The sequence below is a fragment of the Anoplopoma fimbria genome, chromosome 10 (assembly GCF_027596085.1).
Source record: "Anoplopoma fimbria isolate UVic2021 breed Golden Eagle Sablefish chromosome 10, Afim_UVic_2022, whole genome shotgun sequence".
Classification (NCBI taxonomy): domain Eukaryota; kingdom Metazoa; phylum Chordata; class Actinopteri; order Perciformes; family Anoplopomatidae; genus Anoplopoma; species Anoplopoma fimbria.
In genome coordinates, this window is record NC_072458.1 from 7,406,003 (window position 1) to 7,430,852 (window position 24,850).

At 40.3% G+C, this 24,850-nt stretch overlaps 1 protein-coding gene across 1 annotated transcript; it reads left to right on the forward strand.

Annotated features, from left to right (window-relative positions):
• The first annotated feature begins 566 nt into the window (after positions 1-566).
• On the forward strand, positions 567-23,565 carry dennd3a (DENN/MADD domain containing 3a). The gene is made up of 30 exons (XM_054605784.1): positions 567-690; positions 4,612-4,700; positions 5,382-5,537; positions 5,712-5,847; positions 6,864-6,979; positions 7,084-7,214; positions 7,329-7,440; positions 7,552-7,671; positions 7,792-7,890; positions 8,026-8,145; positions 8,790-8,905; positions 9,223-9,378; positions 9,562-9,658; positions 9,794-9,897; positions 10,640-10,845; positions 10,927-11,086; positions 12,023-12,179; positions 12,490-12,712; positions 14,154-14,233; positions 14,727-14,906; positions 15,030-15,200; positions 15,929-16,058; positions 16,404-16,511; positions 18,711-18,808; positions 20,583-20,737; positions 20,932-20,998; positions 21,260-21,332; positions 21,437-21,555; positions 21,702-21,839; positions 21,941-23,565. The coding sequence occupies exons 2-30, from the start codon at positions 4,620-4,622 to the stop codon at positions 22,133-22,135; spliced, it is 3,804 nt and encodes a 1,267-aa protein (XP_054461759.1). The 5' UTR covers positions 567-690; positions 4,612-4,619; the 3' UTR covers positions 22,136-23,565.
• Positions 23,566-24,850: the final 1,285 nt, after the last annotated feature.

A 24,850-nucleotide genomic window follows, 5' to 3' on the forward strand; every position in this document is an offset into this window, starting at 1 on the left:
AACGTCTATAATACGAGTGCAATTGCTGAAAAAAAAAGCATTATTTTATCCTCAACCCATATTTGTGTGGTAGTTTTCAGGTGCAATTTGGGTCAGGTTCTCTCTCCCTCACATACACACATATTAATTAAAAAAACAAACAAAAATCAAAGTATTCCATTTGTTCAACCAAAATATGAAACAATGATAAAAAGTTCTAAACAGAAAAAAAAACCCATTGCAGCTACTTCATGACTTGCTTATCTGCTCTAAATGTAGGCAATTTAAATAACATTTCTATTTGTATAACATTTTCGTTTTCATTTTTTCTGAAATAATAAAGTTGTCTGCAATGATTTAATTTTAATTCAATAAGTTATTATGTCATAAAAAAAAAAAAAGATCCGCATACATGTATTTTTATTGATGTCTTTTCATGTAGCAGTACCGATAACTCGCATTAGGTGGCGCCATTGTACTCTTTAGCCGGCTCCCGGAAGTGTAATAGAAAACAACTTTTATTTTGAAATCTGGGAACTCCGACTGAGCGGTGCCTTCGGGTTTGACGGAGCAGCGGGTAACCGCAGTGTGTCAGGACCGTCGGACAGGGAGAGACGGAGCTGGAGCGTTTAGACATGTTATCAGAAGACGTCTTGTCTGTGTGACTAAACCGTCTGTCCAGTGGAAATGATCGAGAAAAGTTAATCTAAGGTCAGTTTGATTTTTACGTTTCTGTCAAAAGAGTCTTGCGAGACTGACCTTAAGTCAGTTTCCCGTCCACTGACTGTCTTTACGGTAACGTCATGTGTCAATCGCTGTCTTCAATATCTAAGGTACATTCAACGTGATCATAACTATAACTAATACTATCGTGTTGCTCATTTTTAGTACTTTTCCACACGCCCGCCAAAACAACTGTGGAGCATGGAAATAAGTGAGATTACAGATTGTGTCAACATTAAAATGAAAGGCATTTTTTTTTTTTTTTTTTTTTTTAAGTGTTACAAAGTAAAGAAAGAAAAAGCAGTAAAAGGTTTTAAAGACTGTCTTGATAATACAGGCCACACTCATTTCCCACTGCATGCAATCTGTCCACTGGCTCAGGTTATGAATGATAAGCTCTAGTTTTCTCACAAACCAGCCACAACCTTGTAAATGTTGTCTGGTTCCCATTAAAGAGACATGTCACCCATTTTAAGAGAGCTCACCCTCTTCCTGTGTCCCAGAACAGCTCAGTGAACTCTCTCTCTCTAAGTGCTCTATCTGGATTTAACAGGGATGTGAAGTCAAAGACTGCTCCTACTGCAATACACATGCATTTGTCCAGATTAAGTTAAAATTCAAAGTAAAAGTGCCGTTAACAGGTTTCAAAAATCATTGACCCATTTTCTGTCCATGGGACGGTGCCGATTTCCAATTTAAAAACTCCATCTGATTTTAAATTTAGATAAGATTGTTGCAAGTTTACAAAAACTGGCAGATCTGTTTCCGTCGGCCCTTGAATCACTTCTTTTAAAGCGGGGGTAGGCAGCTTATTTATGCGTTATAGGAGAAATGCATTCCATAATTTCATTGTTTCAGTTTATTGTAATTCAAGTGGTACCCCAGGGCAGGCAGATTTCTGGAAAAGGCAAAAAAAAACTAAATAAATAAAAGGCCAGAATTAGTATTGGTTACTCATGCTTCATCAGGGTCCTGTACGAGCACTAGCCATTCATTTCAGACATTATCTCGATTGTGACTGTGATCCTGATGCTGCGGCAAATCTATGAGAACTACCTTCCTGTTTTCTTTGCAATCTTGTGTGCCTGTAAAGCCCTTTGGGATAATATGTGATTCGAGGCCTCAGTGAGGTACAATATTGTTAAAGCGTTTCAGAGATGGAGAGAAAATGTTTAGTGTTCTGCTAATGGTAACTGTGGGCAGAAGCCTAAACTATGAGCAACATTTTCTCCTCATCCCTGATACGCTTCGCCAATATTGTTAGACTGTCTTCTTGATAAGTCTGTTTTCCTTGTTGCTTTGCAGTGAAGGCATCTGTTTCCAATGGTGGAATAATAACCTTTCCAGCAGGATATTCCGCTGTTGACTCAGGCTTTCACTGGAGGGATGTGCATGTGCGCAGAACAGCCAATAGGAACTTACTCTCTCTCTGATTGGTCAAAGTATCCCGTCACATGCTTGATTTCCAAAGCCTGAAACACAAGAGGAGGTGCAGTCAAGTTCCCTCAGACCAGATCAACTCAGACGATTTTTTGCCCTTCGATGCCCCCAAAAATGAACTGCCTACCTCAGCTTTAACCACTTCCATTTGGGAAACATCCTTCTTCCTCCATACCTCGTTTCAGTTCTATAAACAAAACCTTCTTACCAGCAACTGCTTGGTGAAATTGATGTCAGCTACATCAATGTAGCTTCCTCTCTAAAATATATGTAGACAAGCTTGTTTGTTAAAGCTCCTGGACAGCCTCTGTGTGTCTGCTTGGAGGCTACCTACAAAGTCCTCACTTAAGTCTCAACTGTATTTTCTGTTGGGTATGTTGACGATAACAGATATTCCACCAAGTGTTGTTTTTATAGTGGAGTCTTTTTAAACCATGAGGGATGAAGAAATGAAGAACAAGCTTTTATTCAGAAAGCCACACAATGTGAACTTCTCAATTCACATTGTTTTCCTCTGTCTGTCTGTCTGTCTCAGTCTCACATGCATGACATCTGTGTTTTCTTAAGTGTGTGTGTGTGTGTGTGTGTGTGTGTGTGTGTGTGTGTGTGTGTGTGTGTGTGTGTGTGTGTGTGTGTGTGTGTGTGTGTGTGTGTGTGTGAGATAGTTCTAAAACTGCTTTGATGGTGGACATTGGGTTACGTTTATGAGAGGTGTAACTGTACACACACTACACGCACAGGGTTTCCACAATTAGGGGTTTTGAGGGAATAAATGACTTACCGTAAGTTTGTGTGCGTGTGTTTCCGTGACACAGCAGGGTAGTTAGTCAGAGGCCGGAATGGCCTGAAGACTGAGAAAGCAAGCAAGCAAGCAAGCGTGTCGAAGGTGAAGAAAGAAAATCAAGTCAAAACAGAAAAGAGGACAAAACGAGAGAACAACTACGGGAATAAAGAGAGGGGAAATGTAGATCCAGAGAAAAGCAGGGAGGAGACAGGAAAGAGAAAGGTTGAGAGAAAGGAGCAAAGTTTAACAGGGTGCAATTTTGTCTATCAAGGCAACTAATGCAAGTCATAGAGTTTACTTGTGGATCTGCCTCACCCATATAGGTAGGTAGGTTGATTTTTAAGGACTTTAAGCAGTTCTCTGGGGCGATGATACCCAAACAAGTGTTTTTTTAACACGGTATTTTAGCCACGGGGTGCGTGGAAAGTAGCTAAACCAATTTAATAAAGATCACATGCTGTGTTTAGGAGGAAAATAGACACAAAAGGGAAAGGAAGCTTATTTATATATGTATGTAAACATCTACACTTACCCTACTTAGATTTATTTTAGGTACATCAATAGATATTCTAGTTCTATCTTATCTACGAAGGGTACGGTGCTCAACTGACATATCTTTGATGTTTCATTCTAGTGTATATTAACTTGAGGGAACTTTGATCTAAAAAAAAAAACTGTGATTCTGAATCTGATGACAAAACTGGTTTACTGCACCAGTGACCAAACCCTCACATCTGTTTATGTTTGGGTGAGTAAGTTCAGCATGTCTTTGTGAATGAGTACGTGTATCAGCACACATCTGGAGGAAGTTACCGGAAAAGAGATTTGTCTGTGTGTGGGTTATTTGTATGCTGGTTTTTAATTTTAGCTGGTATTGTTATTTGCAAATTAGGTTGCTCAAGCTCTCGTTTTGTCATTTGGAAAACTGGAACTGAGATCAGCATCTGGTTTAGGAATGTTTTGTGATTCATGGCCTAAATATGAAACCTTTGAACCATGACCACAGCTCCCTCTGCCATGTGTCGTCATTGATGTTATCAGATTTTACCAGTGGTTCTTTGTAAATATAGAATTGAAGAAGAGTTGGTTATACATATACAATCTTCTATCACAGTATATGTAAAAAAAAAAATATAATATATAAGCATATTGACTGTCTCAGTAACTCAGTTGTTTGCATAATAGCACAGAGGAAAGAGTGTTTGTACGTGTATGAAAAAAAGCAAGTGTGTTCAGGCTTGTGCTTGACATTAACGTCCGTCATTCTTTCCTTTTTTTATTGTGTGCGGGAATGACAGCATGCATGTTCTTTAAGTATTTTCTTTTTTTCCATGTCACCATACTGTGATTTCATGCATGCATAAATGTTTTTTCTATATCTGTGTGTGTGCCCGTCTCTGCATGTGTGCACATCTGAAAGGTCTGCTTTATCATGCTTTAAAGATAAAATAAAAAAGATCAGATTTTTTTGTTATTGTAAAATGGATTGAATTGAATACCTGAATAAACAAGGAATTAAAATGTACTATTTAGATTTGCAACATTTCTTGCAATTAACTGCATGTAATATAACCAGAGAGGCGGGATCTACCTCAGTACAGATGTTATAGAAAAATTGCTGATGTTTGACACATTTATGTGATGATGATATCATCTCATCTAAATGCACTGTGTGTGTCTGGCAGTGTGTGTGATGGCGGAGCTCCCGTCTGGACTGCTGGAGGCATGTGTAGTGGTTGGAGCGCCCAGTGACAAACTTCGAGACATATACCAGGTATATACACTCATACATACAAAGACGGAAGCTAAACCTCTGGCAAATAAAGAAAGTATGCAAACAAACCGATGTGGGCAGCAATTACACCTTCCATGCTTCTTGTATCAACAGAGACTCATAAGAGTGGAGACAACTGCGATCAGATTACTGTTGAATGGACCTTTTGCGGGGCAGTTAATCTCCATTTATGAACAGAAAGAGCATGTTACGTGCGCTATATTATGAATTAAGGATTATGATAAACAATAAGTATGATTAAGTTCAAGTATAGTTAAGTAAAGTATACTTCATACTCTTGAGATAAATAGTGAATACATTGTTGGTGTAAAACACAGGTAGTCCTAGCCTAGAACTGGTTGGTCAGATGCATTGAAATTTTTTGATAATTTCCATAAAGCCAGCTGTTTAGCATTGAATTGCAAAAGACACATTTCAAAAGTAGTAGTAACATCGTATTAAACATCTGTCATGGTTTCAATATACACAATTACCGTTTCTTCTACTTATACTGGTGTCTTTATTTTCCACAGCTTCACACACGCCTAAACATTTTATCCAAAATACTGAGTTATTGACACAGTTTAGAAAAAAATGTATTAAGGCATTCGAATAGATTTTTTGCTGGGTGTTAATGTGTACACTGACTTATAACCCTAAATATTTATAACTGTGTCATAGCTTCATCTGCAGAGTAAGTTGGAAGAAATCCCCCTGTTGGAAGCAGAGGTACTGCAGGTCCATGCCCCGCCATTTGTTTCCAAGGAGACCAACTCCAGCCAGCTGATTGGACCAGCTTTCAGTCGTGTCCAGAGGAGGAGGAGCTTTATCAAAAAGGTAAACAATTTTTATTTATTTATTTGAAACTCTGAATACAAATTCATATATTAATGGGAAATTTAAGACACTTAACATCTGGACAAAGGACTGGGCCATTCAGATCAAATTTAGCGGGCATTTTTGTCGGTCACTTTCAGAAAATATATTGATTGTTTCTCTGATTGTTTGCAGAAGAAGCGAGATCGTGCTGCAGAGGTGTTGCCTAACGGAGAAACAACCAGTTGTACTGAAGCGTCCTCAGCAACAGAAGACATCAGTGTTCCAAAGGATCTGGACCTCATTGCCTTGCCGCAGCTCTGTTTCCCTGGTACAGTGTGTTTCCTCTGTGATAAACTCAACATTTCCATGTTTTAAATTGGATAACAAAATGGTGCAAAATCTATTTGTCCTGTAAATACAACAGTCTGTTATGTTACCTCGGTAAGACCAACGTGTTTTTTTGCAGTGGCCATCTTAAGCAACAAGTTTTTACTTTTGTCTAGTGTGCTTTGCTTACTTCTCTTGTGCATGGCATTACATTTCCGAACCATGATTTCTACTGATCAAACTAGACAATGTAATGATGTGACTGATCTTGCACTATGGACACTACCATCATAGATCACCATCTTGCCCAAGGGTCTCTGGAAACAGCAGACAGGTACCGGCTGGCCAGAAGAGCTGCAGCTGCAGCGGTCGCCTAACCAAAATCCTGGTTGTGTTTTGTTGAGACTATGGAGAAGTACTTTCGGATGACCTTAAGGTAGTTCTGCCATACAGAAAGACTCAGCAAGGGAAAGCTGGACTTGCTCAGGCTGTGTTAAGCAGGGGAGGAGAACTGAAGACCCGACTTGAGATCTTATTGAGGGGTGGAAAGACTGCGTTTGAACCTGACCAGTTTTTTATCCCTAGATAGTCAAAAAGCTTCTCGACTGTAAGGCAACGGGGATGAGATTCTCCCTGAGATGCTGAAGACTCTGGACATTGTTGGGCTGTCTTGGCTCACACGCCTTTCCAGTGTCTCTTGAAGGTCTGGGAAAGTCCATCTACGTTCTAACCCTCACCTATGGTTATGAACTTTGAGGAGTGACCGAAAGAATGCAATTGCTCACACAAGCTTCCTCCATAGGGTGGCTGGGATCAGCCTTAGAGATAGGGTAATGACCTCAGACATCCTTAGTTGACTTTTGAGGAGAGCAGCTGCTCCTTCGCAACAGAATGGGCCAGCTGAGGTGGTTTGCGCATCTAATCAGGAGGCCTCGCTGACACCTCCATGTTTACGTGAATTTAACTCCTATATGACACAAAAAGCAGCAAACAGACTTTTTGGTTTCCTTTGGATAGGTGGTCTTCAGTTAGCCAATGAGCAGAGGGAAGACAGTTATCACTTCCTGGTTTTTACCGACCTGTTTGGGATCCGAACCCATGGAGTCGTCATGCAGTACTACAGAGCTGTACAGGTACAAACACACACATGGACACACACACTCTCACTCAGACAGGACAACATGTTGAATCCAAAGAATGTAATCAGTTGTTACTCATCGGCTGTCCACCCTGTCAGTCCTGTCTGGAAGGTGCTGTCCAGAATGGCCACAGGTGGAATTCGTCAAAGTCCCGCCTCTATGCACCTTTTGCCTTGTGTGTCATCTCCAAGTTCCCCTATTACAACGCTCTGAAAGACTGCTTGTCATGGTAATAATTTCTATTAATCACATAGACTGATGGATAACCTGACCTTGATTAAGGTGATTTGGTGACATGTTAAATCTGTCTCCCTCCCTCTCACCTCCGACTCCACCTTCTCAGTCTCCTGGTCCAGTTGCGGCCTTTAAGACAAGCTGACTTTGAGGAGACCATAAAGGAATTTTCAGCCAAGCTGTCCCTGGTCCCTTTACCACCACCTGGACAGCTACATGTGGTCAGAAAACACCTTTTCTGTAACTCTCCTTTTATCTGTACTTGTCTCTCTATGTGTCTAGTTTCAACTGCTAGATCTTAACAGTAACATGTGTGTGTTTCTGTGTGTCAGTCCTTCAACCTCCGTCCCATCCAAGTGGTTCTAACATCAAGGGAGGATCAGGACAGTCCTATCATCGACATCGACCTGCATCTTCCTTTCCTCTGTTTCACAAACACAACACTGCTCCAGGTAATGCGGCACGCAGAGACACAAGAATGAGTCTTTAAGTGATGTAAAATATATTGATTTAGTCGTTTATGAAAAAATTCCTATATTAGGTAACACTATGAGGCATGTCTCTCTCCATAGGTGCTGTCCTGCCTCCTTCAAGAGCAGAGGCTGGTATTCTTCTCTGCTGACTGGGCCAAACTGACTCTGGTCGCAGAGAGTTTGCTTTTGTACCTGCAGGTCAGTAGAGGAGGAACATTGCGTCTCACAATTGCAGTATTGTATTTTTACTTTGAAGAGATATTGTATAACTTCCTGCAGCATCCACTTATCCCTCGTTCCATCTGTCCTCTGTTCCTCTGACATCCTTCTCAGCCTCTGTCCTGGCAGCAGCCTTATGTTCCTGTCTTGGCGAGAGGAATGCTTGATTTCCTCATGGCTCCCACAGCCTTCCTGATGGGCTGCCACATCAGTAATTTTGAAGAGGTCGCTGCGGTGAGTACCATTCACTGCTACAAACTTTTTTTATCAGCATCAAGGCTTACAGTCTTGTCCTTCTTGCTTTGGGCCAAAGTCTTGTCAGCTAAGCTGACCTTTCTGGTCATAAAGAAGGGAGCAAAGTTGGGTGGATTTTGGCTAAAATTGATATCGAGTTAATATCTAAACTGTTATTCCTCCCTTTACTAGGGAGGACATATTATGATCATGATTGAATCTTGTATTATTTATTGAATGAACATATATATATTACACATTATAGTCAGAACCAGTGGAATTAAAAGATACATACTGCTTCAACTCTGCCTTATAATGTCTTGGCTATTTCCCAGAAAGGGCAAAGCTTTTGGCAGTATAGTGAACATCAGGTTTATCACAAGTATTATACAATTGCTAGTGTGTAATTCAAATTACCAGTCTTTTTGCAATTGTCTCGTTTGAGCTCGCATACAGTATTTAACAATAACCGATTCTCCATTGCACTCATCTTTATTCAGTGTATTACAGAAGCTCAGTTCACATATTTAACAGTAGCTGCCTGTTAGTCTAACACAGCAGGGCACAGTCAGACTGTGTTGTAATGAATTGTACCCATTGTACCTACAATATGTGTATGTGTGTGTGTTTATGTTTTTGTGTAGGAGACAGAGGAGCTAATTCTGGTGAATGTTGATGATGGCATCATTCATTCGTCATGGTCGGAAAGCATTGACATACCAGCTATCCCTCTGGCTGCAGCTGAGAGCTTTATATCAAGGTAACACAAGCGCACACACCAAATTCACACAACACACATTGTAAAAGTAAACTGCTGGCTGTAAATTTGCTTGAGTTGTGGCTAGAAACACAGTGTACCAGCACTCTTCGATGCAGGATTTAGGTTGACTATAACTCATTCTGGCACTTGAACCGGCGGTAGAGTAAAGCTGGAACAGATTTTAAACTTAAATTAAATCTACCACCTAAATACCTGCTAAATCAAATTACAAAGGGAACACAGTTTATTAAAGAAAAGTCCTGTGAGACTGCTCTGGTCTATCCGAGTCTTACATTCTTGCTGTACTCTGTTTGTAGGGCAGAGTGTCTCCAGCTTCACTATGACTTGGAGATGTGTCATCTTGGAGCGGGCACTGATGCCAACGCACTACGAAGCCAACGCAGAGAGTGGCAGACACGCCTCAACACACAGATACAAAACATCGCTCTGGAACTAGTGGTCAACATCTTCAGGTAATGCTCTCTGAGTGTTTGATTTACAAATAGTTGCGATTCTTTGAAATAAAGTGGTCAGTAGGTGGAAGTTACATGTTCAGATATATTAAACTAAATCCAATCAGAATGAAACCATTTCTCTCTCTTTCTGTATGTTTGGTCCAACTGTTCCTCTTTCAATCTGTCTTTTTTCTTTGTCAGAGGCGTCCAGGACTTTCTAAACCATGAACACAGAGTTTTCAACAGTGAGGAGTTTCTGAGGACCAGGGAGCCAGCAGACCAGCTCTTTTACAAGAAGGTACACTCACACATTAAAAAAAAAAAAAAAAAAAAAAAAAAAAAAAAAAAAAAAAAAAAAAACACACACACACACACACACACACGCAAACTCTGATAATCTGTGCTGCATGCTTCTCTTTGTTGTCATCCCCAGGTATTAGACACCCATATCTTCCACTCATTCCTACGAGACAGGCTTAACAGGAAACGGGACACCTTCAGCCGCATGGAGCAGAACACGCGTAACCATGCACACAGGTGGGATATCTGCTAGTATGATGTCATAGCTGAGGGGCAGCGTTAAATAGGCAACTGAGGGGATAAAAGTGCAAGCTGAGTAGAAAAAATATTCGTTTGTTGCACACTGAAAACAAATATATTTTAAAGATCATGTTAATACATTTTCAGGTTGCGCGCCTTATTGGTAATTCTCACCTCCCATGAGACATACAGTCATGTAAAGTAGTTATTTTCTAACACAACCCGTCTCTTCGTCTGCTTTATGGCTGCCCAAGAGTTATTAAACTTGCTAAGCCTGACAGAGCTGGAACAATTAGGTGATCAATAGTTAATTAAGTTTCAACCTGTTGGACAAAAGCTATTTCAGGGCATCACCTCTTATTTACAAAAAATGAGAAAATGAAAAGCAAATTAATGGATAATGCAAATGATCATTAGTTGCAGACCAAAAACAGGAAAAACAAAGCTTTCATATAGTTTGCATATTTTCCATCTGTATGAACTGAGTGATTGAGTGATGCACACAGTGTAGAAGACAGACTGAGGTGTTTTCTGAGGAACCTCTCAGGTAATAAAGACACTCATGAGTGAATTACTGGAATGGACAATTTGTTTATAACCAATTAAGTGCTGTAAAAAAAATAATCATCTGGGTTTATTGCGCAGCCAATTGGATTTCCTTTATGTAATGATTAAAATATTGACAGAGATCATAATTAAACCTGTTTTAAACATCTGTCTCCCCCACGTCTTTCTACAGGAATCGTGCGATGACGGAGTCTCCTCGGCGTCCGCTCCTGTCTGATCTGTCCCGGAGTGGCTACAGCCACTTCACCAGCCCTAATGACAGACTGAGCAAGAGGCTGGGAGCCAGCCTGCCTAACCTGGAGCAACCCGCCAACGATACTGTGACTGCCATCAGCTCCAGCAGACCAGCCTCCGTCAGGAAGATGACACCTGATGTTGGTCAGTACCGATGGATGAAATGGATTCATGGAGAGTCAATTAAGAGTCGAACTATTTCTCATTTACTATGTCACCCTCCAGGGTTGAAGCTTCCTCAGAAAGCAGTGAAGGTTTTCCGCCTCCCAGAGTTCCCCCCTCCGCTGGCCTACCATTACGTCCAGAACTATTATTCTGACATGGTTTCTTCGCTGGGGAAGGCTATTAACGCTACACCATCTGAAGATTCTGCTCTGACGGCCAGGTACTGTGAGGAGACATAACAGAGAATGTATATTGTTTATTTTTTAGCTGAAATAATAAACTTTAAATATTCGATATATTGAATGCTCTTTGCTCTTTTAACTGTTTATCAACAAATGTGTATTGCGTATAGTGAGTATTTTCGGCACTGTAGTTGTGTGTGTGAATGCTCAGATTAATTGTTTTACTTACTGATCCATGAATTTAAGACTGACTACATCACTAATTATAATCTATATTTGAACTTTTAAAATAAAGCAAATAAAATGCTGTAAAATGATCTTGTATGATTTGCTCACTGCAGTGTGCTGTTCATGGCTTAAGCTTCTGTTGAAACTGCCAATTTGTTACTGGAAACCTCAGCCAACCGGTTTTCTGAAACTGATGCTTCTCTGTCAGATTTCCTGCTGAGTCATTGTTTTTTTTAAATAGTAAACTCGAAAAACAGGTTGTACACCATTAGTTGTGAGATTGAAAAAAAAAAAAATTGTACTGCGGAATTGATTGTATCATTATGTGTGAATAACTTGGAAATTCATTTGAGAATTGGGGGGCTGTGGCGTAGTGGAGAGCAAGGTAGTTCTCCAATCAGAGGGTCGGTGGTTCGATACCCGGCTTCGGCAGTCGATGTGTCCTTGGGCAAGACACTTAACCCCAAGTTGCTCCCGAAGGCTTGCCATCGGTGTGGACTGGATGTTGCATGAATGTTAGTTAGAGTCTGATGGTGGCACCTTGCATGGTAGCCTGTCATCAGTGTGTGAATGGGTGAATGATATGTAATATACTACTGATTGTAAGTCGCTTTGGATAAAAGCGTCTGCTAAATGACTGTAATGTAATGTAAAGAATTGCAAAATTGTAAACCAACCAATGAATTCCAGATAACTAAATAACCCTTATCAGACACCTAACCCAATCCATCCATCCGTCTCTCCAGGTACCACTACCTACGAGGATTGGTAAACACTGTGTCCAACAGATGTCTGGATGCACTGGAGGACTTCCAGAGTCTTTATAAGACTGACTCGGACATCTTCCCTTCTCAGATGGTGAAGTCACTGGTTGACTCTCTGCCAGAAGCTGAAAGGTTACAGGTCAGTCCGTCATGAATGAGGACACTGTGTTCTACTCTGCCGGATGTAAATGCAGCTATCTAGATTTACTTCAGTTATTTGCATCAAGTGCAACTGATCCATATATATAATTTATTGGTCATATTGTTGTTGAGTTGTACAATACATAAAATATCATCTGGCAAAGAAAGACCATTTAATCTCTAATAGCAATTAATAACTCAATTCACAATCTCAGAGTTGCATCACATACACATCCTCTGTGATAAATCTGATGATAATGACAATATTGATTGGCGCTGTAATAATGACAGATAAAATCTCCCAACAGGCGGACAAACGGCCAGAACTGAAACGGCTCATCAGTCGGGTCAAGAGGGACCAGGAGCGTGAACGTGCGCGTGACGGCAACGGGCGTGAGGAAGATTCCGTGAAGCGCTTCCGTCTGCCGAAAACATATATGCAGCTGGAGGAGTTTGTGAAATGTATCCAGGAGTCCGGCATCGTAAAAGACCAAGGGACCATACATAGACTCTTTGACGCTCTAACCGTCGGTGAGTAGTGTAGTATACTGCATACACATACATGTATGTGTGTATTATGTGCTATTAATGCACATTTATGAGAGCAGCTCAGGCCTTTTTTTCCCCATTCCTTTGATCAAACAAGTGCTCCCGAAGAACTTTTCTTACTAACTCCAAGTTACTGCCTAAGCATTCACACACACACACACACACACACACACACACACACACACACACACACACACACACACACACACACACACACACACACACACACACACACCCACTCCTTCTCCCTCTTTCCAGGCTAACATTCATTCCTCAGGTTAATCATTACCTCACCCCTTCTTGAAGGAGGAGATTTGTCATGCAGGGCTGTTTGGTGTTGTAGGTGTAACCAGGGCTCCAGTGGTAATTTACTGGCATTTAGCTGGCAGCTAATGGCAAATATTATAAGTTGCATGTGGTGATGCACTGATGTGCCAGCCAGCCTGAGAGCCACAGTGATCCGACGACATTCCTGTTTTCTCAGATCGGGCATGTAAACGGGAAGGACAGATATTTGAGTCATATGAGCTATGGGCTGAATAATAAGGGGTATTTGTTTTTGATTCAAGATAAGAGCTACTAGGCAGGCATGATAGTTTAAGATGGGGAGGTGTGGTACTTTTTCAAAAGCTGAGGTTTTAGCCAAAATCGCCTTCTGGACATCTTTCTTCAGGAAGAAAGGCTGGCGTGAGAGGTTATCTTGCCTTCCACATTATGTTTTTAACATCCCGTTGGGTAAAAAGAACAAACATCAAATTTTCCTTTTCCTCTTCTGACCTGCTGGAGAATGAGATACAGAGTGAGATGCCTGAGAGTGTTGGATGCCTGGTTATCATCCAACTGCAGACTACTTCACTTTAATATGACTTAAGTGACTCATTGTCTCCATATCTGTCTAAATAACTCATGTTAAGATAAAGGTTAGAGGTTAACAGAGATTTGGGACAACTAGAAGTCATTGTCAAGCTGTGGTTGTTTGAAGTCATAATGAAACTGAATTTTGAGCTGAACATTGAACTTTTAAACTATACACATTATTTTTTTGTGCCCTTTATGCTCAGTTGTCATTAAAAGATGGCTGTGCCTGTGTGGGATGTTGGGTGCAGGGGAGTGCACTGAATGTGTGCTGTATTTAGTCATTGTTGTAATCTACAGTAAGGACTACAACCCCCCTACTGCTCACTCTGCAGGCAAGCTGGAAGATTTGACTGCTTAAAAAAGGAGTTGGCCCGGTCAGCTACCAGATGTTTGTACGTGTGTGTGAGAGAAAAGTATGTAGCTGAACAATTTCAGCTCAGTCAATCATTTCTGGGTAAATTAAGATCGATATATAGTTTTTTTCCGCGTCGCAAGTCATCTGGCTGTGCCGACACAGAGTCATACAGGATACTTAATGGTGAAAGTGTGTGTTTGTTTGTTGCAGGTCATCAGAAGCAGGTGGGTCCAGAGTTGTTTAGAGTCTTCTACACCATCTGGAAGGAGACTGAGGCGGAGGCACAGGAGGTCTGTATGCAGGCTTCACTTGTAACGTACAACTTAAAGGCCCAAATATGAATATACAGTTTTGGCCACATCAATTACAGTTATATTCACATTCACGGTGTGATGGTGAAGGGTGACATAGAGGGACAATCAATCGTGTTGTGCTTGTCAGCTGATCACAATTTAAATTGTAAGCTTATTTTACGTCTGCTAACAGGCATACATCAGGAAACATCAAGCACTAAGATTGTGTTTGAATTAGAGCTTGTATCAGTTGAGTTCCTTTTAAAATGTCTAGTTTGTGAAAGAGGAAGATTGTGATCCCCTGTATCTGAAAGAGAGGATGAAAGGATCTTAATTTTACAAATTGTGTATAACAATGCATAAATGTATAATTTTAACATCTGGGCCAATAAAGACCGTTACGGAAAAACCTGCTATTGAAAAGCTTTTTTCCTTGAACAGCTGACAAGTCAGTGAAATCAGCTGGCTGGTTTTTATGTGATTCTTACAGGTGTGCTTGCCAGCGTCCGTCTCGGAGCACATTGAGCCCAGCGAGTGCGTCTTCAAGCTGTCCTCCTCTGTCAAGACGAGCCGCGGCGTGGGGAAGATCGCCATGACTCAGCGCCGGCTCTTCCTGCTGACCGACGGACGGCCGGGATACGTGGAGGTGGCACAGTACCGAGATTTAGAGGTTAGACAGAAGGAATGACAAAAGAGCTTTTGAGTTTGAACTCTCGCCAGAACTCTAGGTTCAATCTAAGTATGTTGATCCCGCATAGTGATCTAGATCCTTTCTTCCTCTCTTTTCCTCTAGGAGGTGAAAGTGTCCTCTGCCCCCTTCCTGCTCCTGCGAATCCCCAGCCTGAAGCTGCGTGTTCAGGGCAGGAAAGAGGCGTTCGAGGCCAATTTGAAAACGGAGACGGAGCTATGGAACCTGATGGTCAAAGAGATGTGGGCCGGGCGCAATATGGCTGACCAACACAAGGTAAAGCTGAAACTGAGGGGTGAATGTGAGTATGTGTGTGCCAGTATGAGGGTATGCTGTACACGTGGGGGATGAAGGGTGAATCAGAATATGAGAGGAATTATTGCACAGACAGAAAGATAATTGGTGAGTTATCATGTGCCTTTATTACTCATGCCTTGGCCTTATCTAGGTCTCTCTCTCTCTCTCTCTCTCTCTCTCTCTCTCTCTCTCTCTCTCTGTGTGTGTGCGTGCGCCAGTCATTGTAAACTTCACTGACTTTTGGTGGGTGTGGTTGAAATTCCCTGAGACATACTCGAACATAAATACACATTTGCACAGAGACGGAGGGTTTCCTTTGTGAAACCAGATGATCTAACTGTAACACCTCTGTCTCTCACTCCTCTCCTTTCTCTCTAATGGTTACTCTCTTCTTTTATTTATTTTTTTATTTCTGTCTTTCATGGTTGACAGGCCGCCGCATTGTCAAGAACTCTGGCAGCATTGCACACAATATAAACCAAATAACTAAGACATATCTATCTCTGATTTATCTCACCAAAGCCTGTTTTCATTTATAGTTAATTCTGTATCACTATTCACACCCTAAAATCAATTTTTAGATCTAGAATTATTTTGTACAATCTCATTGTTATGCCTTTTTGTGAAGCACTATCTACTTTTTTTTATTTTTGCAAGGTGCTACATGTAAAGCTGTGGTGTAACTGTGAATGGATCTTTGTCTCCAGGACCCCCAGTACATGCAGCAGGCTCTGACCAACGCCTTGTTGATGGACGCAGTAGTGGGCAGCCTTCAGAGCAGTAAGGCCATCTACGCTGCTTCCAAGTTGGCTCACTTTGACCGCATCAAGATGGAAGGTGGGGATGATTATTGTTGTAGATTCTGTTCTGTTTGCTGAACTTTCACCACCCATTTCATCAACATGGAAGGCGTTATAATTTAGTTTGCTTTGATTCACTTTGGATGCTTCTCTGATACACTAAAACCTGTTTTATTCCTAATGCAGGCTGTGGTTAAATATCAGTCAGTTTAGACTGGATTGAGATAATTTGGAAACTTTATGTTTTACCCCATGCATAATGTTTCATCAGAGGTTATGTGGAGATTTTTATTGCTGTTTGGGGGTTCCAGTACATGTTTGTGCATTCACCATCCGTGAAAGGTTAGCTAACTCTCTTTAACATTGGTTTGTGTGTCTCTAGTGCCGATGATGGTCCCCAAGACAACTGCAGATACGCTGAAGCACAAAATCAACCCCTCTCTGGAGCTCGCTGCGCCTCAGGCTGTAGATGTACTTCTATACACACCAGGTAAAAAACTGTAACCAAGCCATTTCCTCATTGTTCTCACTAATGCTGAGCTGACAAATGTCAGGTTTCTCTCTGTCTCTCAAGGGAGTTTACATTCAACTATGACACCAACACACATTCACTGACATTTACACAGACTGGGAAATACACACACGACGTTTGCTTTGTCATCGCCTCTCTCTCTCATTCACTCACATTACATTACATTACATTACAGTCATTTAGCAGACTCACTCACTCACTCACTCACGCAATCACAAAGTTTCTCAACTTCCGATCTTCTTTACAGGAAAACAGAAGGAAGTCAGCCAGACATGTAGTAATGTATAAGGAGGGAAACCTCTTCTTAAGGTTAAGTTGTCATATATATATACAAATCAGCCGTTCAAGAGCTTTGAAATCAATCGAAAAAACTAAATAAGTCAGATAATCACGTTTCACATACAGCAATAGTAAACAAGTCAACATCAGGTGTGATGCAGTCTTTCTCTGGTAAAAACATTAGTAAACAGTAAACTTTTGGCCATATTTATGCTTGTAATTCTGCAGAAAGACCTCTTAACTTTGATGCAACCCCACTCACAAGAGAGTTAAAGCAAGAAAAAGCTCACCTAAAATATACTCATCGTAAAAGTAGCTGTGGGTTTATTTTACGCGATCTTAAAATCTTAAATAAGTTTGCTTAAGCAAATAAGTGCATTTAATGTGGGAAACAAATCTTTACAAAATAAAAGGCTCAAAGGACATGTAGCCAGTTTGCTCCTCTTCTGTAGTGACAAACAGCTACCTCTAAATACATTAAAATAGTTTTTGAGGCCATGCTGATGATGAAAATTCTAAATTTTGTATTTAAAATGAAAAAGAAATATATTTTTCAAAATGTACTCAAGGTTTTATGGAGTTTAAAAACAATTAACAGAAAATAAAAGATAATACAGATAAAAGAAATGTAGTTTACTTTTGAATTTCTTTTTTTAACATTTACCTTGCACTTTGTAAGTATCTGCTTAGCTGGGGAATAAGTAATCCCTGAGAGCAAAAACGCGCAAAGTGTTCAACAAGTGGAGGTAATTTAGAGACTTAAATTACTTATGGCTATACTTGTTAAATCTTGGAAAACCTGAATGCGGAAACTTTCACCTAAGACACAAATGGTCACCAGATTTCAACACATCTGAACACCTATGGGAGATGTTGGAATAATAATGTGTTAGACAGTGCTCTCCTCAACATCATAAATACACAATATAAGTGAGCAACTTTGGGACAAATTGTTTTTATCCCTCCAGTAGAGTTCTAGAGTTTGGAACAACAATTCACCAAGGAGCACTAAAGCTGTTCTGGCAGCTTGTGGTGGGACAAACCTTTTCTCAGACACTTTATTTTCTTTTAATCCGTCACCCATCAGGGATCATCATCACATTCGACCTTAAACTACAACAATTGTTTATTGTTGTTTAGCCTTTGAAAACAATCCTCTGACTTTATTATGCTGGGGCTAGACAGACTGGCGCATTACGTGGCAGGAAGGCTGAGAGGAAACATCTTAAAAAGAACTATAAAGCCATTGGCTTCAGTGGACCGACCATGTGGGGCCACTTAGATGCCCGGCTGGTGGCAGACTGACCCCCGGCTCTCAAACACTCATACTCACTGATTCCCACATATACAGACTCTGTTCAGTTCTTCTGCAGCAGTCAGCTCTCAGATTTCTGTTGGTGAAAAGAACAACTCCGGCCATTCAGATCCTCCCTCCCCGCCTCTCTCTGACACTCCGGTTTGAATATAGGTCACTGAATTGAATTTCTGGCATACGGCCAGTTCACTCCTACTTCTCTACCCCCTCTCTCTCTCTCTCTCTCTCTCTCTCTCTCTCTCTCTCTCTCACTCATTTCCTCTATGTCCCCTTCTGTCGCTCCTCCTATGAAATACTGGATGTTACTTTCTTTTTTTCCCGCCAGTGGTGCTTTTAAATAGCGCTGAATACGTTAGAGGATATCTGACCGTTAGGTGAAGCCTGGGTGGAGTCAGGCAGCTAAAAAAAAAATTGTTTTGAACATACACACGTAGTGTTTCCATTCAAGCTGTCGGTTGACATTCCCTCTTGGCCTCCTGTAGGAGTAAACACTTGCAGCTGTAGGTCACAAGTTTTGCGATAAGGTACTGTGAAATAACTGATGAATACCACATGTGTTTCAGGTCAGTTATGGGTGTCTGTGAGCATGGGGAAGGTGATGGTGTTTGATGCCTCCAGCTGGTCCCTCACACACACCTGCCAAGTTGGAAATGCAAGACTGGTAACAAAAATAAACACACACACACACACACACACACACATTGCACAAACTATTTAATATTCTGCCCAGGAGTTTTGACAAAACAGAATCAGATGTTTCCAACAAAACTCTCTTCTCAGAGCTATAACTATTCCATTTTCTTAGTTTGTATCTCTTTACAAAGCATGAAAGATTTATGCATTTGAGAACTTTGGCATTATTTGAATGAAAAAACATTTGTGTGTATTGTTAACGGTAAGTTATTGAAAAAGTAATGCTAGATAATGCTGTTCTAACTTTTTAGTAGCTCCTCTATCACTGAGTGACAGCACTTGACGAGATGTTTGACTTCTTCCCATCACTGGAAAGAATCAGCAGTACATGCATACCACTGACATCAGATACAGACAAAACTGTTTTCCTCTGGTTTATTCCTGTATGCTTCACCTTAAACAGTGTCTGTATTATCTTCAGACTTGCGAGCACATGTTTTGGTGAGGGCACAGTGTGTTCGAATAGTTTTCATTCCGTCCAAGACCATAACATTTGCTGTGCAAACGTCGGCCTTTCACAACAAAATACAAACAAGTGAAAGTGGGGTGGAACGCCTTAAAGCTTGTTGAAGAATGTTCAAGGTAAATGAAGTTAAGGAGGAGTGTAAAGTTTTAAGGCTCGGTGCTAATCGCTGACCTCTACTCCAAGCATGCAGGCCACAGTCACATGAAATATGTTAGCCAGTGTGTGTGTGTGTGTTTTCTCTAGGCTCTTCCATAATATTTGCACACATTTCACTACTAGGTCATGTATTAAAACATTTGGAGCATGCGCTTACCTACTACAGTAGTTAGAAGCATGACGGATGATTAAAAAAGCAACTGATAAGAAAATAACAAGCAACGTGTGTGGACAATCAAATACAACCTATACTATTTTTAACTATGCATGCTTTTTCTTTTCTTCTCTTCTTTTTAGTTCTGGCTGAGAATCTTCATATAAATATTTTATTTTTATTTAACACATTTTTCCACAGTATTTTAAGTTTGTTAAGTTTAAATTTGTTGAAACAGATCATGGTATTAGATGGACTGCTATTAAGAGGACAGTGTGTTTAGGAGCCAAGTGTCCTTTTTTTATACAATGCTACCACCTAGTGGAGAATCCAAGTATCGCACAATACATTTTCAGCACTTTCTGTTTAACCCAAGCCCAAAATTATGCTTATGATTATGAAAAACCTAATCTGCTCACGTTTATGCATACCTGCTACACCAAGAGAACTTGGAAAAAATGTATATGTTTCCCCTAGTTGCAGTGCATTAAGTTGCATGGAAACTGTGAAGAGATGTTTGTCACAATTGCCTAAAGCTTAAGGTGACATCTTCAGATGTTTTGGTTTGTCCGACCAGCAGTCCAAAACATAGAAGTAATCAATTTTCCTATCAAGTGACATAAAAAAGGCAGCAAATAGTCACAATTTAGAAGCAAGAACCAGAAAATGTTTGGCATTTTTTGCTGCAAATACAACTTAAGCGATCATCTGATTATTAAAATATCAATATATCAATTCATCTTCTGTCATTGACAAATTCATTATTCAACTACTTGCTCACTTACCTTATGTTTCTAAAGAAAACTAGTGTCACTGAACACAAATCCCCAAAAAGGTATGTAGGTGAGACGTTAGTGTGTGCTGCCCCCTCTAAACATCCACATTATTGCCTATTATTCATCCAAAAGGTTTTCATATTTACGTTCTCTGTAGTTGTGTGAATTCTGATCAGTAGCGTGTTTTCAGAACTGCATGCTGGGAGTTGATAAGGACCAGGTCTGGATGGGCTCTGAGGACTCTGTTATCTACATCATCAGCATGGTGGCCATGGTCTGCAACAGACAGCTGACCGAACACAGGGCGGAGGTCACCGGACTGGCGCTCGACAATGACAAATACGGGTAACACACACAGACACACACACACACACACACACACACTCACACTCACACACACTCACACTCACACTCACACACAACTGTCACACAACTTTGACGCACGCTGTTTCACCAAGTGTCCATTCTATGTATATTTTTATAGTTAATGTAGATGCCCTGTCTAAGTCTGACCTGTAACACTTTCATATGTTATTCAGCCAGAGGGTGGCGTACTCCTGCAGTGCAGAGGGAAGCGTCATGGTGTGGGACGTCTCAACGCTCCAGGTCAGTTTCAAACCAACTCTTCTCCTTTCGAGTACTAATTAAACCACAATGCTCCCATAAAAGGTCAAAGTGCTGATGATCAATTGATAAATTGATAGTTTACAAGTTATTCAAGGATTATGTGTTTTTATTCAACGTTGTCGTCAGAGCAACTGCTATTAACCGCTCGTCCCTCTTTCTTTTTTCTTTTTTTTAATGTTCCTGTTTGAAACTGTGATGTTTCACGTCATCGTTATGGTTTTTGTGTCACTAACCCCTCAGGTAAAGAAGCACTTTCGCCTCTCCTGCGACCGCCTGCAGTCCATCTACAGCTGTAACGGGACGCTGTGGTGCTGTGAGTCTCACACTCTCTCACTGGAGCATTAAAACAGCAAACATGGGAGTCGATTATGTGCAATAGAATAATCTCTCCGTATCTCTGTCTGTCTTTATCTCCAGCTTCCAGGGACAATATCATGGAGGTGTGGAGGAACGGTTTATTGAAACATCGTCTGACGTTACCAGAGCAGCAAAAAGGAACCACAGCTACATTCAGCTCTATACTGCTGTTACCTGAGGTACCACACTCACAGTTTGCTCTCTCTCTCTCTCTCTCTCTCTCTCTCTCTCTCTCTCTCTCTCTCTCTCTGTGTGTGTATTGGTGTGTTTTGGTTTTGTATTTGAGTGTGACCCTTTTTCCTCAATGTGTTTGTGTGTATGTTAGAACGAGGAGCTGTGGAGTGTTTGTGTTGACTCAGCAGAAGTGTGTATTTGGCACATTAAGGACACTGCCAAACCGTATCACCGCGTGACTCTACAGGACTGCACCGGATGTTACTGCATGATCAAAGTTAAAGACCAGGTCAATACAGAGAACTGATGAACACAATTAAAACACTTTAAAATCACCAATGAATGCATCTCAATCCATTTTTTTTTTTAAACACTACCTTTTCTCTCCAGGTTTGGGTCGGCTGCGTTGGCCGCAGATCCACCAAAGGGAAGATCTACGTCCTGGACACAGAACGCCACCAGGTCCTGAAGGAGCTTCACGGCCACAACGACAAGGTGACGGCGCTCTGCTCCGCGGAAGACCGGTACGTCCTCAGCGGCGCGGGCAAAAACGACGGAAAGATCGCCATCTGGAAGGTGGAGTAGAGCTGACCATCCTGGGATGTCCTTTGAACAAACAAGCGTGATTGGGAAAACGGATCAAAATCACAACCTCAACTTGCCTCTGCATCTCATACATATGAAGGAATCGCATGGTGTGAAGCACCAGGTTTACATGAATTGTCACCATGAGGTGGTTAGTAAGAAATACTAACAGTACTAACACGTTATTCATCGGGAACATGAAGGACTAATTAAGACTGAAAAAAAGAGAAGTGGGCACAAGTTCTGCTGGATGTTTTTTTTTTTTTAACCAAAGTACTTCTCTTTGCTGAAGGTTTTTACTTATTTTTTTATAGTCACACCTTGTGCCTTATTTAATGCTGCACTCTGTTTTATATTAAGTATGATCACACTTTTTACTATGTGGGAACGTTGTGTGACCGAACATCACCTCCAGCTGTGTTATTGAGGAGAGTTTCTGCATCACAAAGGAGTCAAACTACCCTGAAAACAAAACTCAAATTATGAAAGATTTCACCATTATGTGAGAAAGAAAATGTTTATTTTGATCGAAGTTATTCTTTAATGGACAATGTATGTTGGAGACGGACTGTAAATATGATGATAGATGATACCAAGTTAGGAGCTGCACCCAAACTCTGACTTGTGATGGATAAATGTTTCAGAGCAGCTGAAGATGAACAAGCGTAGTCTTGCAACAACTGGAATCTGATAAAAACTCACAAAATAAGGACCAACCCCACAGTGTTTTGCTCTTGTTATATTTCTTTATCAAATACTTACCTCATTGTAAGATAAGTTTTAACATGTTCTCTATTTATTTTCTACAAGATTAGTTTAACCTGTGTTACCGGATAGTTGGTTTCAAGGATAAAGGCAGATGTTTCTATGTACAGACTGACAGGAGAGATAAAGTCACTGCTATGAAATGCCTTCATATTAAAAAGGAAGTTATACATAACTTTGAATTCAAAAGGCCAGGCTATGAATTGCTTCTCATATGTATTTGTTTTCTGCAGACATTTGTGATATATGCATGTTTTATGGATTTATAACTAGTCATTTTTTAACATTATTTGTATTGGCTAAGTGAAACAGAAAAGACTGAAGTTTGCTTTCATATCACTTTTTTTTTCCAATTCTTTCTAGGACTCTTAAACAATCAAAGTAAAGAAGTAAGCACACATCTGTTTTTCTGTCCTGTTTAACAAAATGTTAACATCATGAATGGGATCATTTTTCTTCGTATTACCTGAGGTTCATTCAAAGGTTCAACTTAACTTTTATTGATGTATTTATACACTGTATATATCTGATGAATATGAACATAAAATACATTACTTTTGTAAACTAAACTGGTGATGATGCAAACAACTTGAGACTTCATATGACGCTATAGTATGTCTTCAAGACTGTTTACAAGATTTTTTTTTATAATTAACCAACAGTGAACAAAGTAAATAAACATTTTTATGAAGAAAGTCTTGAGTTTGTCTTTATTTTAAACCGGAGCGAGTTTTAAATTACGATTTACCTCGTTAAAAATGATAAAATACTAGAAAAGACGTAACGCAACTGGTGAGGAAGTCTCATGAGTGGATGCTGCTTCACTTTAAGGGACTACAAGTAAAAAAAAAACTTGGGAGCTATCGCTATACGCAAAGTAAAAGCAATCCAACAAGGTCATCTCAAAGTTAAATGGCATGCATTTATTAGTGTGCCCATCCCAGAACTACATGCTGCATGCAAATTATTTGCTGTGTAGATGGTTTATAGTTTTGCACTTCTTACAGTTCACCAGAAGAGGGGGCTATTTGATACTGAGAGAACTTAATGCCAGAGCATGTTTTCTGATGAAAGTTGATTGAAGTTCAATTTCAGAACCCACTATATCAATATAAAATAGCTTTTTTTTTCAACAATCAATCTGCTGATTATTTGATTGGCTGAATTATTAACCCCCTTTGTTTATGAAATGTTATAAAATAGTGACAAATGCTCATTTGATAAATTAAAAAAAAAAGGCCAAGGTGGCATCTTCAGTCAAATTATTCAGGTTTCATTCATATACGCAGAGTGGGGGAAGCTTCCAATTTATCTTGCACCTTTTTAGACCGTTTTGTCCAAATTGAGCACTGGTCTTAACAAATGGAACAATAACTAGTCAGCAGAGGCATAATGCTCTGCAGCACAATGCCACTAAGAAAAAAGATAGAAATCCCTTAATAACATCATAAGCACTGTAGCAGCTGGTGCAGAATGTTATCTTTAAGTTAGACAAAAAAGTGTTATGTTATTAAATGAAAACACCAAAATCATCAATGCGTTTTTTCTCTAAATACTTCCCTGTCTGTGTCTCTCAGCTTTTTTGCTGTGTAAGCACTGAACAACTCCCCCCCCCACACCCTTTTGCACATGCAGGCACTTCACAAAGGTGAAAGGTCAGGTGTGTTGTGGTGGCTCTTGGAGCTTTTATAGACAAATTGTTTGTAGTTTTCAGTAGTTAACTCCACGTAAAATGACAAAAAATGTAATTAAACAACTCTTATCACTATGCAAATAGGACTGTAGATAAACAACCAGCAAGCTGCAGCAAAATGTAGCTAAACTATTATTTCAATTACATGTAGTTCACAACGTCTGATCCTTCAAATACCGTACTTGTGGGTGTGCAGTTGGTGGCAGTTTGTATTGGTATAAATCTGTACGTGTATGTGTGTGCTCGACATTGTTGTG

What these genes read in the sequence shown, in the direction of transcription:
- dennd3a (XM_054605784.1), top strand. Translation starts at nt 4,620, where the DNA reads ATGGCGGAGCTCCCGTCTGGACTGCTGGAGGCATGTGTAGTGGTTGGA. An exon ending in CAGAAGCTGAAAGGTTACAG is followed by an intron (nt 12,180 to 12,489) that starts GTCAGTCCGTCA and finishes ATCTCCCAACAG; the next exon opens with GCGGACAAACGGCCAGAACT. An exon ending in TGTACTTCTATACACACCAG is followed by an intron (nt 16,512 to 18,710) that starts GTAAAAAACTGT and finishes CATGTGTTTCAG; the next exon opens with GTCAGTTATGGGTGTCTGTG.